Source organism: Somniosus microcephalus, chromosome 22 (genome assembly GCF_052327205.1).
Source record: "Somniosus microcephalus isolate GS21.2 chromosome 22, FLI_Smic_1.0, whole genome shotgun sequence".
In the NCBI taxonomy this organism is placed as follows: domain Eukaryota; kingdom Metazoa; phylum Chordata; class Chondrichthyes; order Squaliformes; family Somniosidae; genus Somniosus; species Somniosus microcephalus.
This window is the reverse complement of record NC_141008.1, coordinates 60,282,876-60,296,737: the sequence shown is the minus strand read 5'-3', so window position 1 is coordinate 60,296,737 and position 13,862 is coordinate 60,282,876. Positions and strand designations below refer to the sequence as shown.

Here is a 13,862-nt window from a genome sequence, read left to right as displayed (position 1 = left end):
TCTTCTGAACTCTAGAGAATATAGGCCTAGTCTACTCAATCTCTCCTCATAGGACAATCCCCCCATCCTAGGAACCAGTCTGGTGAACCTACTTGGAATTAGGCAGGCAGGATCATCCTGTGCAGAACTGGTGGCAACAAGCCAAAGGAGGAAGAATCCAAAGCCGTTCTGATTCATTTGCTCCACCACTCCACCCTACATGAACCACATCTTGTTTGAGAAAAGCCATTCCCAAAAAGCAATGAGAGCACTATTGGGTTGCCAACCCTCCAGGAATGCCCTGGAGTCTCCAGGAATTGAAGATTAATCTCCCGGACACTGCTGTGAGCAACACCCGGGACAGAAAAGTCACAGAGGCATTAAAAACAATGTTTTTGAAAAAAAATTCTTTGAACACTTGTGTTTATTAAATTATAAAAATATTGGAGATGGTGAAACAAGTCTGTTTGACAGGTCAGGGCAGTGGAGACGAGAGATTATGTGATGAAGCCTTCAGGAACACATCCAACCAAAACTGACAACCCCAGAGTGCGAAACACTTCTTCTTCTTCTTTCGTACGGTAGTAGCATAACAAATCAAATGTCAATACCCAAGTCAGATATCCAGGCCAAAGCTTCTAGTGTAACAGTGTGGCTATCTTGTAGGCTGCCTGCGAAGTTCCTCTGAGGGCTAAGCACTTCATACCTGACATGCTGCAGCTCAATAAAAACGGAACTCAATTAAAATGTGTATTATAAGAATGTGAAAAAACTATGGGGGAAAAATTTGGTGGCGCCCCATTTGGGGCAAGTAGCGCCCTGAAAACGTTAGCACCCCTGCGCCGTAAATTCAGTGGTAGCACCCCCAAGCAGGAAGCGGGGTGCTACGGGAAGCGCTCCCCCTCCTTCCTGGGGGCGCTACCATTCAATATCGTGGCGCTACGTGCAACAGTGCCACACGTGTCGGCATGTAGCGCCGTGATATTACAGGCCTCCCTCCCCTGGTTAAAGCAGAGGGGCCTAGCGCAGCGCACACCAGGGCCCTGCTGGACCACCAGGGAGCAGGGTGCCGGGAAAGCAGCCCGGCACTCAAGAGGAGCACTGGGCTGAGCGATCGCGGTCGGCACCCCCGCATAAAATAGCGGAAGAGGGCAGGTGCTGGCAGGCAGCCAAAAAAAATGGCTGCCCGGCACCTGCCCTTTAATTTGCGCCGCCGTGGCCGCAAAAACGCCCCCCTGATCCTGTCAGACATATCGTCCGGCGGTAGGTCAGGGGGCACAACCGAAGTTTGCGGCCTGGGCGTAGCGCACGGCGATGACATCATCGCCAGAGGCGCAGCGGGGCGCTACCGGCTGCCGCTAACGTCCTGCTGAATTTCGCAGGAGGCGTTAGCATCACCACGCCCGGGGCTTTAACTAACGGGAGGAGCAAAGCAACCCAATTTTCCCCCTACAATCCTAAACTGGACAACAGGAAGTTGCATTTTTATATCGCCTTTAACGTAGTAAAATGTCCCAAGGTGCTTCACAGAGGCTTAAAATCAGGTAAAAATGGATGCCGAGCCAAAGACGGAGATATTAGGAGGGGTGACCAAACGTTTGGTCAAGAGAGGTGGGTTTTAAGGAGGGTCTTAAATGAGGAGAGGGAGGTGGAGAGATGAAGGAGTTTAGGGAGGGAATTCCAGGGTGTGGGGCATAGACGGCTGAAGGTACAGCTGCCAATGGTGGGGCGAAGGGAAGGGGATATACATAGAAGCCCAGAGTTAATGGAGCAGGGAGCCCGCAGGCTGTGTTGTAGCACTGAGGAGGTTACAAAGATAGGGAACGGTAAGGCCACGAGGGGATTTAAATAGGAGGATGAGATTAACAGCCAAACTCATTTGCACTGCCTTATTCAATTCTTACTGGCTTGCATAACCGCAGATTAAAAAAAAAAGGAAAACATTACAGAAAAAGCTCTGTTGATTTACTGGCACTGTACCACAATGGGCGTGTGCAGCTTTATGTCAAGGGAGGGGTTACACTTCCTGCTCACAATCCTTTAAATCAGCAGAAGTTAACTGATGGTGTGAATGTGCTGAAAACTCAGCTAATGTTCCACAATGAGCTATAGTTCCACATTCATCCAACACTAGAAAACAAATAGCCATTGCGTCATGTAAAACATCTTCAAACTGGGCAACATGTAGTTGTACCAAGGTGCGACAGATTATCACAGGTGCAAATGTTTTGAAACAAAAAGCCAATTGAATCAGAAATACTAAGAATTCTCGATAAAAATGTCAGAATTGATGTCACAATGTTTAACCTCTTATTGTCAATAAGGGCAAGAGTGGTGGCAACTGACCTCTGTTAACGGTCACTTTTAAAGCAAAGCCTAGGCCTTAAGCTCTGGAATTCCCTCCCTAAACCTCTCCATCTCTCTATCCTCCTTTAAGACACTCCTTAAAACCAACCTCTTTGACCAAGCTTTTGGTCACCCGTTCTAATATCGCCTTATGTGGCTCGTGCCAAATTTTATTTGAAAACACTTCTGTGAAGCGCCTTGGGACGTTTTACTATGTTAAAAGACGCTATATAAATGCAAGTTGCTGTTATAGGCGGCCCTATAAAATTAACAGATACTGCTGTGGCTTCAAGTGTCTTAGCTTGTGCAACTCCAGCATCATGAGTTTCCTTGTACCCACACTCAGGCATCCACTATACTTAGTCCATTACTATATTAAAAGTAGCAAACACAAAGTGACTGGGGCTGGAGGCAGGATGAATGGAGCTGCAAGGGAATCAGGGCCAGCGAGCCAGAATTTGGGGTGGGAGTCAATTCCACCAGGTCTCCCTGCTCCTTCTTTGTGTGTCACCAATGCAGAGCTGGGCGCTTCTTGCCCCTGCACCGCTGGAAGAGGCAGGTCTGGTGTGAGATTGCCAATTCCAGTTGGACGTATTCCGAGAGGTTTCATCACAGGACCTTCCACTTCCAACTGCTCCACCCCGTCAAACATCCTTCCAAAATCTACCAGTTGCAGTAATACAAAATGTGTATTAATTAAAACGTGGCTGCTTTCTCCAGATTAGGAACTATCTCTAGAACTTTGCAGTCTCGGTCTGAGCCAACCAGCCACACACACTCCCTTACCTGGCTGAACATTTCCTCCACTCCCCAACCATCTCCTGGGAACACCTTTCTACTCTTCTTATTGGCCAACCAAGATGACCCTGTGTTGTCCCAGGTGTCAGCAATCGAAATAAAATTAGTCTAACAAAAGTGGCCCCTTTATTAAAGGGGCACAAACTATAAACACCCGAATTATACACAAGAAAGGAAACGTAATAAATTAAATCAGCATATTATTTTCTGTGTCAACTAATGCCCTCCAGCCCCTGGTCGCCGAAGGCCTCAAGCGTACCGACGGGCACTACGCGCTCCTTCAGCAGGGTCACCCGAGCACTGACAAGGCCGAAGAATAGAAGCAGGCGGCCAGAGCGACCCCCCCCCCCACCACCCCGCCACTCCCCCCACGGACCGCATCCAACCTGGACCTGTGGATGGCCACCTTGACCAGGCCAAGGGAGCAGACCCACAAGGAGGTCGTCCGACTTGCCCGCCCAGCCCCCCAACCTGCCCCGCACCGGGTGGCCAAAGGTCAGGAGCGTGGGACGGGACTGAAGTGCAGCCAGAAATTGAGGAGCAGCCCCCCTTTTAAATATTGGAAGAGGGGCTGCAACCTCTCGCACGCCGCCTATACGTGAGACACGGACTCATCCAGGCCACAGAAGTTACAGACGGCCTGGGAGTCCGTGAATCGCCTTATAAACCTATATGTCGGGGCTGCTCTGTGCAACACTCTCTGGAACACCTTTCTACATTATGCTCACCTTCATGACCAAAGACAGGATAGAAAACCTGAGGGAAGACTGGGAGCAAGACCTGGAGCTTCCATTAAGGGGGGAGGAGTAGCAAGAGGTATGGAGACGGAGCCTCAACACTATCACCTGCAGCAAAATTACATAGACTTTTACAGCACAGAAACAGGCCATTCGGCCCAACGGGTCTATGCCAGTGTTTATGCTCCACTCGCGCCTCCTCCCACCCCGACTGGGCATCAGTGTGGTTTTTGGGGAGGGAGCTCGGTTCATGGAACAGCCAGCTCTGAAGAGCCAGCCCCAGAGCTAAAACCGTGACAGCCAGATTAAAGTTCACACAGCGACAGATGCATCATTGCGCAAGCCTATTGGGACATGGTTATCACACTGTGGTAGTTATCTCAATAAATTGGAACGTTCTGTTTGTGGAGATAAAAAGAACCGATTGGAAATCTGAAATGAAAAGGCTGCAAATGCACAGCGGGTCAAAAGTTAGATTCAGATAAAGAAGATCTTTCAGCCCATTTGATTTCATTCTTTCAAAATCACCAACCCTTCTGTTTTCCCATTAGAGCAGCCAGCTGTTTCTGAAGTGAGTCCAGGTCACACTGAATAGAAGGTATTGGCTGTGTACCGTCAATCGTGGCATTGCATTTTCCATGACACACCAGTTGTATCACCAGGGTGTAACAGCATCTCAGATTTACTAGGTGCGATTGCCAAGAGTTGGGAGAAAGTCACTGGCCTGATTCACTGTACCAGTGGTACTCAGGTGATTAGCCCAGTCTATTATGGGGCTCAGCATTTGGCAATCGTCTGTCAGCACCTGAACAGACAAAAGTTGCAGTTGACTGTTCAGGGAGAGATCCTTCGTGAGAATAAAACCTGGCTTTTTGCTTACGGGTGCATCTTAGTTCCGATTAAAGGCGTCTTTCCACTGTGTTAGACTGTCAATCGACATGTTAAATGGCCTCTTTATTTGTATATCCACGATTTTCTCATTTCTTTTTAAGACACTATGGCCTAGAAATTCAGTAGCGTTCGCCAGCCGTTAACGCCATAAGAGGGGTAGATTTCCAGCGCTAGGCACTTAGCGCCCGGGCGCAGTCCGATCTGCACCTACGCCCAACTTCAGTTGACATTTAGCGCCGGCGCAAAGTGTTTGCGCCCGCTCAGCTGCGCGCGCAGCTTATGACGTCATTTCGTCGTGCAACGCTGTTTGTGCGCCCCAAACCGGAAATTCAGTGGCGCCCGCCCAATGTGGGCGTGGCGCTGTTAAGAACTGTGAACTGGAACGCAGCAGAGGCCCTGCGGGCCTCAGGGAGCACTAATTAAAGGGCACTTACACTGAACTATAAAGGCCAGCCATTTTGCTGCAATGACTTTAGTGCTTTGGATTTCTGGACAGAGACCAAGGAACAGACCTTACTGATTTGGGACAACATAGGAGAGGTATTTTTGGCTTCTGGCCAGAGCTTGGAAATTTGACTCATTGTGATTTCACTGTTTGCAAGTTTATTATGGGGGCTGCATGGGGTTCCAACCCTCAGTTCCAGCATTATGTGCGAAGGGCTCGCAGACGCTGTGTGAGAGGGCCAGCCATGCCTAGATGCAGAGGGGCCATCAGGCGTTGGCAACGTAGGCCTTACCCACTCAGGGAATACCGGCAGCAGGTGTCCTATCTCACCATGACTGCCGCGCATTGTGTTAAGAGGCTGCGCTTCAGAAGGGAGGTGGTTGCAGAGATCTGCCAGCTGCTTCACAGAGATCTGCGTCCACAGCTGATGTGCAGGACGTCTCTGTCGGTGGAAGTGAAGGTCACGGTGGCTCTGAACTTTTATGCAAGCGGCTCCTTCCAAGCCGCTGCTGGGGACATAGCGAACATCTCCCAGTTCGCCGTGCATCGCTGCATCCGGCAGGTCACCAATGCCCTTTTCGCAAGGAGACACCAATTCATCTCCTTCCCCATGACCCTAGAGAGGCAGGAGCAGCGTGCAGTCAGATTTGCCAGGATCGCCGACGTCCCCATGGTGCAGGGCGCCATTGACTGCACGCATGTGGCTATGCGGGCACCTATCGACAATGCCGAGGATTACCGCAACCAGAAGGGCTACCATTCCCTCAATGTACAGCTGGTGTGTGACCACAGGCAGCGCATCCTAGCTGTCAATGCCCGCTTTCCAGGCAGCAGCCACGATGCATTTATCCTGCGCCAGACTACTGTGGCTGACATGTTCGAGGCACAGCCTCCACCAAGGGGATGGCTTATTGGGGACAAGGGCTACCCTTTGTGTACATGGCTCATGACCCCGCTCCGCGCGCCCAGGACCCCTGCGGAGGAGGCATACAACGAAAGCCATCACGCCACAAGGAACATCATAGAGCAAACGACTGGCGTCCTCAAGCAACGGTTCCGCTGCCTGGATCGTTCCGGCGGATCTCTACAGTATTCGCTGGATAGATTCTCCCAGTTCGTCGTCGTTTGCTGCATGCTGCACAACCTGGCTATCCGCAGGACTCAGGCACTGCCACCTCGCGTTGGACCACCACCTCAGGAGGATGAGCAGGAGGACCATGAGGAGGAGGAGGAGGAGGAGGAGTACCAGCCCAGGAGGGAGCCACAAGGTCCAAGGGCTGTCCGCCGGCGGCTTATTGAACGACACTTCTAGGCCCCCTGTCAGGGAATGGCTTGTGGCAATGAACGCACCTGAATGCAGCCGCTCCGCAAGCCCTCAGCCGGTTAACGCAACAACCACTTGAAACATGACACCTGGACAAGCTGAATAAATAAAAAGCTTTATTTAACAAACTCAGGGCCCTTCCCACATGAAACAGAAAAACAGACAAGACCCCCAAAAAAGTCAAAAACATATCTCACTCCCACAACCTGGGGAGGAATAACAAAAATTGTCCTTCCAATTGGCCTTCATCCTCGGCCTTACCAAAATAAGCCCCCCCCTCCAGAACACAAACACCCCCATATAAAAAAAACAGTTGGCAACACACTCTACTTGGTGTGCCGAGAGGGCGAGTCCTTGTGCAGGCTTCTCCGGCCCCTGCCCGACCTGTTGCTCCGCCTCAACCTGGGCCCTGTGGGTGTTGCAAGGCTGGGGGAAGGCTCCTGAGGGGCACAATGCGTGACGGCAGATGCCCTTGGGGGTCGGCCTAGACGAGGTCCGGCCCTGGAGGGGCCGGCTGGTGACTGCTGCAGCTGTGGCTGGCCAGCATCAGTCTCTCCAGCAGCTCGTCGCAACTTGGCTGGGGGAGTGGCAGTGGCAGCAATGGGGGCAAGCTGGCTGATGCCAGGCGCTCGCTGGTCGCCAGAGACACTGGCACTCGGCCGGCCTGGCACTGCAGCAAGCGCAGCAATCTGGTGAAGGCCAGACCGCTGTGCTGCAGCAGGGCGGCGGGTGCCCTGGCGATGCTTCCGTGACACAGCGAGTGTGGCAGAAGTGAGTGCGCGAACTGCCCTGGTCTGTGCCCGCATCAGATCAGCCAGTGTCTGGACGGCACCACTCATGAACTCGCGACTCGCGTCCTGTGCTGCCGCGAGTTGGTCGACACCCCTGGCCTGTGCTGCCGCGAGTTGCTCGACACCCCTGGCCTGTGAGTCCCCGAAATTGGCCACACTATGAGCCAGGGACTCAATGGCCTGAGGCAACTGTCCCACAACCCCCATGAACTCGTTGTGGCGCCGCTCCGAGGCCGCGGACATTTCATCAAGGAGGCGCACCTCCTGGGCGAGGACCGTCTCCGGACTGGAGGGCGGACTCTCCCTCTGGGGAGAAGGCCGCCGAGCTGCCCGACCCTTCCCGCGTGCCTGGACGCCACTGGGCCCAGCAACTGCCCTCCCCTGCAACACTTCCCCCCTCTGGGGAGAAGGCAGCCGTGCTGCCCGACCCTTCCCGCATGCCTGGACGCCACTGGGCCCAGGAGCTACACCCCCCTGCAACACTTCCCCCTGGCTCTCCTCCAGGCAAGATGTGTCCCCTCCATTGCCATCCCCTGGCGCGGATGAGGGTTCCCCCGATGTGCCGCCTTCCTCTTGGTCCTCGTCGTCCTCCTCTTCCGAGGGACTGGCACTCTCAGCTTCAGGGACCTCCTCCTCACCAGCTGAAAGCAGGAAGGCACAAGAGTAGCTTTAGAGTGAGGACAGGGCGTCAGCGAGGGAGGCATGAGTGGTGCCATTATGCGCATTGGTGGGACAGTGGCAAAGGATGTAGATCTGAAGCGCAAGGGGAACCAGAGAGGTCCAAACGGTCATGTCCTTTCCATTGGGTCCCAGCACAGGGTCGGCATCTCCAATAGCAACGGGGCCAGTCACCCGGCCACGCATGAGTCGAGCCACGCTCTCCTCCAGCTGACTGAGCTGCTGGAACTGGGGACGGCCTCCCCCGGTGACAGTCTGGCTCTTCAAATTCCGCGCCAGCTTGGCCTGCAAGAGAAAGGACGGCCTCTAAGTACAGTGTGGTGCCCTGTTGTTGTGTGCACTGCCTCCCATGGTGGAATAGCTTGGCCAGTGTGGTGCCCTGTTGTTGTGTGCACTGCCTCCCATGGTCGAATAGCTTGGCCAGTGTGTTAAGTGCAGAGAGTGCTATTGATGATCATGCCAGTGCCATAGCTGCGGGAGGAGGGCTGGCCATTAGGCCTTTGAGGTCCCTTTGCCCATAATGTGAGGTGCACATGCAAGGATGAGGAGGACACTGGAAAGGGTACTCACCCTGACCAACCGACTGAGGTCGTTGTACTTCTTGCGGCATTGGTCAGCAGTCCTGGGGACATCGCTGTTGGCTGACACCCTCAGGGCGATTTCCCTCCAGGCTCTCCTGTACTGCCTCCTGGGAGCCTTCTTGCCACTGTCCGGGCACAAGATCTCTCTGTTCTTTTCCAACCCCCTAAGCAGCACCCTCAAAGCATGCTCTGAGAAGCGCTGCGCTCGTTCACGGGCCTTCTGCATGGCTTCAGGCGCTATTTGGGTCCACCAGCAGTGTTCAGGCCTAGCTGCAGGGCTCCACTATCCAGGGCGTGGCTGCAGACAAAGTCGACCCTTCCCCCTTTAAGAGCTGGCCGGCGTCAGGGTGTCTGCTGTCAATCAAAACATGACCGCACCTGCGCTGCACCCGGCCTCGGCGTTATCAGTCCGCACCGCCGGCTTAGCGCCTAAAGATAGGAGTGCAACGCCAGTTTCAGCGCTCGCCCAAACTCCTTGGCCAAAGCTACTGAATTTCGGCGAAGTGGCCTCCACTTTCCGGCGGGCGCTAACTTTAGCGCCCGCCCGACTTTACCGCCCCAAAAGTGGCTATACTGAATTTCTAGGCCTATAATTTTAATTTAACTCAATTTTTAATCCATTGCCATTGGTCCTGCCAGGTCGCACGCAGAGTGTCAGCCGTGGCTCAGTGGGTAGCACTCTCACCTCTGAGTCAGAAGGTAACAGGTTCAAGTCTCGCTCCAGAGACTCGAGCGCATAATCTAGGCTGATACACCATTGCAGCACTGAGGGAGTCCTGCACTTTCAGAGGTGCTGTCTTTCGGATGAGACGGTAAACTGAGACCCCGTCTGCCTCGGGCACCGGTGACATTTGAAGAAGAGCAGGGGAGTTCTCCCCAGTGTCCTGGCCAACATTTATCCCTCAACCAACATCACTTAAAAAAAAACCCAGATTATCCGATATCGCATTGCTATTGGTGGGAGCCTGTTGTGTGCAAATTGGCTGCCGCGTTCCCTACATTACAACAGTGATGTACTTGCAAAAAGTACATAATTGGCTGTAAAGCACATTGGGATGCCCTCAGGTTGTGAAAGGCGCTATATAAATGCAAGTTCCTTCTGTTTTTTTCCCTGTTCTCAGCCCATTACCACCAGCAGCCACGTGGCTGGTGACAGTGATGAATGGTGAGCGGTGAGAAGCACTCTGCCACTTTGTGCTCCCCTCCACCCCTCCCATATAAGGAGATGTCCGCATCGCCATTCACCGTGGCACTGTGCCGCACAGCCCAGAACGACAACAGAGCGATTCGGTGGGAGTTGAATCACAGTGGCGCTGCTCATTGCTTTCTCTAACAGGCAACACTACCACGCTACAAAGACGGAAATATTTTTACCATCTATAATTAGAAATGCAATATCACTTTTATCATCAGTTGTGTAACTGTGTCCTTATTATGTTTATAAACTTGGCAAAAATGCAAAAATATTTCATCAGAATAACAAGTACACCTTTCATCAGCTGGCAATAGTGTATTAGATAGGACCACTTTCCATACCTCGGGAACCTACCGTCAACAAGGGCAGACGTCTACGACGAAGTCCAACACCACCTTCAGTGTGCCAGTGCAGCCTTCGGTCGCCTGAGGAAGAGAGTGTTTGAAGACCAGGACCTCAAACCCAGCACTAAGCACATGGTCTACAGGGCAGCAGTGATACCTGCCCTGCTGTATGCCTCAGAGACATGGACCATGTACAGCAGGCACCTCAAAGCACTGGAGAGGTACCACCAACGCTGCCTCCGCTAGATCCTGCAAATCCATTGGCAGGATAGGCGCACCAACGTCAGTGTTCTTGCTCAGGCCAACATCCCCAGCATCGAAGCTTTGACCACGCTCGGTCAGCTCCGATGGACGGGTCACATTGTCCGCATGCCCGATACGAGACTCCCAAAACAAGCGTTCTACTCAGAGCTCCGGCATGGCAAGAGAGCCCCAGGTGGGCAGAGGAAACACTTCAAGGACACCCTCAAAACCTCCTTGAAAAAGTGTAACATCCCCACCGACACCTGGGAATCCCTGGCCCAAGACCGCACAAAGTGGAGAAGCATCCGGGAAGGTGCCGAACACCTCGAGTCTCTTTGCTGGGAGCAAGTGGAAGCCAAGCACAGGCAGCGCAAGGAGCGCACGTCAACTCAAGCACCCCACCTACCCGCCCCTTCAACCACCGTCTGCCCCACCTGTGACAGAGACTGTAGATCCCGCATTGGACTCATCAGTCACCTACGAACTCATTTTTAATGTGGAAGCAAGTCATCCTCGGTTCCGAGGGACTGCCTAAGAAGAAGAAGATTAGATAGTTTACAAAGTTTGTATTGAACTATTCATAGTCATTTATAGAATGCAGCAGTGCCGTCTATAGGCAGTAGAACACTATCCATAAGTTACTTTTTGACCATACAAATAAAGGCTTTATTATCCTCTCAATAAAGGGGAATGAAAATCTGGATCCTTTGATCACCCCTGCATATCATCTAGGCTTACACTCCAGTGCAGTGCTGAGGGAGTGCTACACTGTCAAAAGTGCCATCTTTCAGATGAGCTGTTAAACCGAGGCCCCGTCTGCCCTCTCAGGTGGACATAATTGATCCCATGGCACTATATCGAAGAAGAGCAGAGGGGGTTATCCCCGGTATTCTGGCCAATATCAACATCACTAAAACAGATTATCTGGTCATTATCACATTGCTGTTTGTGGGAGCTTGCTGTGCACAAATTGGCTACATTATGACATTGACTACACTTCAAAAAGTGCTTCATTGGCGGTAAAGTGCTTTGGGACATCCTGAGGTTGTGAAAGGCACTATATAAATGCAAGTCTTTCTTTCTTCCTCAGCTATTACTGTAACAATAGGAGTCAAACAGCTCAAGTCGAATTGGTGACAAGGATACAGTTTCAGCACAGTTTTACAGAGAAAGACTTGCATTTATATAGCGTCCTTTTCCTTCATGACAGTGACTTGTGGTGGAGTGCGGTTCGATGGATTCCAGCTGCCCGCTGATACTTTGCCGAAGTGGCCATACTTCATGCGCGAGTCAAGATAAACGTCAGGAATTTCCTCGGCTCTTCTCCCGCTCCGTCTTCGGTGGAAACCACGGAGGGCTGCAAAGCGGGAGAAGTCCCGAGGAAATTCCCGGCCAAAGAGTTTTGGCAGGCTATTTGACCACGGGATGGAGGTGCCACCAACAAGCCCATTGCTGACCAATACCATTGGCATTTGTCAACTGGCACCAGGAACGGGAACCCTGGCAGATTTATTTTAGCCCGGGGGTACTGAGGTCAGTTATAGTTTTCCCCAACCATTACCCTGGCTGAGGTCAGGTAACTGAGCACTACTGACCAGGACCTTCCTGATTTATATGGCTCATTCGGCGAGTAGTGTATTTACCCACTAACTTATCTATGGTGCTGTATTTCACACGTGCAATCACAAAAAACGACTGCGACCTGCCACAGTTACAGCTAAAGGCACTTCAAAAAATGCAGCGTGAGTTTTTTAATCCCTTTGGTGTCAGCTGTGGCTCAGTTGGCAACACCCTTGCCTCTGAGTCAGAAGGTTGTGGATTCAAGTCCCACTCCAGAGACTTGAGCACAAAAATCTAGGCTGACACTCCTGTGCAGTGCTGAGGGAGTGCTGCACTGTTGGAGGTGCCGTCTTTCCGATGAGACGATAAAGCGAGGTCCCGTCTGCTCTCTCAGGTGGGCGTAAAAGAACCCATGGCACTATTTCGAAGAAGAGCAGGGGAGTTATCCCTGGTGTCCTGGCCAATATTTATCACTCAAACAGATTCTCTGGTCATTATTGCATTGCTGTTTGTGGGAGCTTGCTGTGCGCAAATTGGCTGCCGCGTTTCCCACATTACAACAGTGACTCCACTTCAAAAAAAGGTATATCATTGGCTGTAAAGCGCTTTGGGAGGTCCGGTGGTAGTGAAAGGTGCTATAGAAATGCAAGTCTTTCTTTTATTTCTATAAATAATAACTCTTTAAAATGAAAAAGAAACAGCATCTTTCAGTGCTTGGAATGGTTGCACAACACACATTGCATTGCACAGCTCGCGTCTTTTAAATATAGCAACAGTTGGAAGAAAATAATCACAAAAGTGTCCCCCCCCCTCAAAAAAAGACTGAGGGTCAAAATCGTAACAATCGCAAAACTTACCATCCGAAGCCCCCAAAGGAAACACTGCGTTTTCTTCGAAACATTGTTGCTGGAGTCTAGTCTACCTGTGTGCGCTGTGTACGAGAGAGAGTGTGTGACCCAGGCAAGAGATGCTCCGTCTGACGGATCTGTACACAAGCTTTCAATTACTCAAGTGCTTGAAGCAGTCAAGCAGGAAATCCATTCGCACCACTTCCTGAATCTTTTTTGCCTAGATTGCACTGGCCTGGGTGCAACTCTGTAAAAGTATTAAAGGGCATTCGCTGCGTTGAATGTATTTGGGGGCGGGGCAGGATAGGCTTTTTTGAAGAAGGGTCAAACCCGAAACGTCAACTCAAATTTCTCTCCACGGATGTTGCCTGACCTGCTGAGTTTTTCCAGCATTTTCTGTTGTTATTCAGGATAGGCTTCAGTTGGATTTCAAAACTAGAAAGCACCAATTCCTCTTTTCTCACTTGAGCCACACACAGAAATAGAAGGAGGGAGAAAAAAAACACACTTCCCTTTAAGCAAAGAGTGCGGGGAGCTTTCGTTTATATTTCTTTGGCCTGTTTTTAAAGTTGAAAACTGTGCATTGTGTTTTGCACCAGAGTCTAGTGGAATTTTGCGTGTAAAAAAAACCCAGAGCCGGTATAATCTTTGGACTAAAATGCGTTGGATAATTCGCTCATCATTTGCCTCAACCCCAGCAGCCAGACAAAGTTTCAGATCATTTTCTTAAAATATCTACACATCCACGTTTTACCCAACCTTGCTCTGACACACTTGCAGAGGTATCAGTTCTTGTGCCGATTAAATGCTATAAATTTAATATTATACCTTGGGGCTAAGAAGGACTTATAAAAAAAACAAACCTTCACGACACAAGTTGACTGTGCTGAAAGGATTCATGACATGCCCGATTCTCAGCGTCACTTGGCATTTTTGCCTTTGCCACCATTACAGCACTGAAATTATTAAATCAATAAAAGACAAGAGTGCTCCATCTAGTTTGTGAGCAGTGCAGTGAATTTATCTTTGCCCCCCCCCCCCAGTGAAATATTGCACCAAAGCGTTTCAGCTCCTCTCTCTTCCAAAGAAAGACTTGCATTTC

At 51.2% G+C, this 13,862-nt stretch overlaps 1 protein-coding gene across 2 annotated transcripts in view; it reads right to left on the bottom strand.

The window, feature by feature from the left end:
* rap1gap2a (RAP1 GTPase activating protein 2a) overlaps positions 1-12,914 on the bottom strand; it is a 383,517-nt gene extending 370,603 nt beyond the window's left edge. For both annotated transcript variants that reach the window (XM_085964881.1, XM_085964886.1), the window contains exon 1: positions 12,770-12,914. In XM_085964881.1, coding sequence (XP_085821007.1) covers positions 12,770-12,813 — 44 coding nt within the window. In that variant the 5' untranslated portion in view covers positions 12,814-12,914. The remainder of the gene's footprint in view (positions 1-12,769) is intronic.
* Positions 12,915-13,862: the final 948 nt, after the last annotated feature.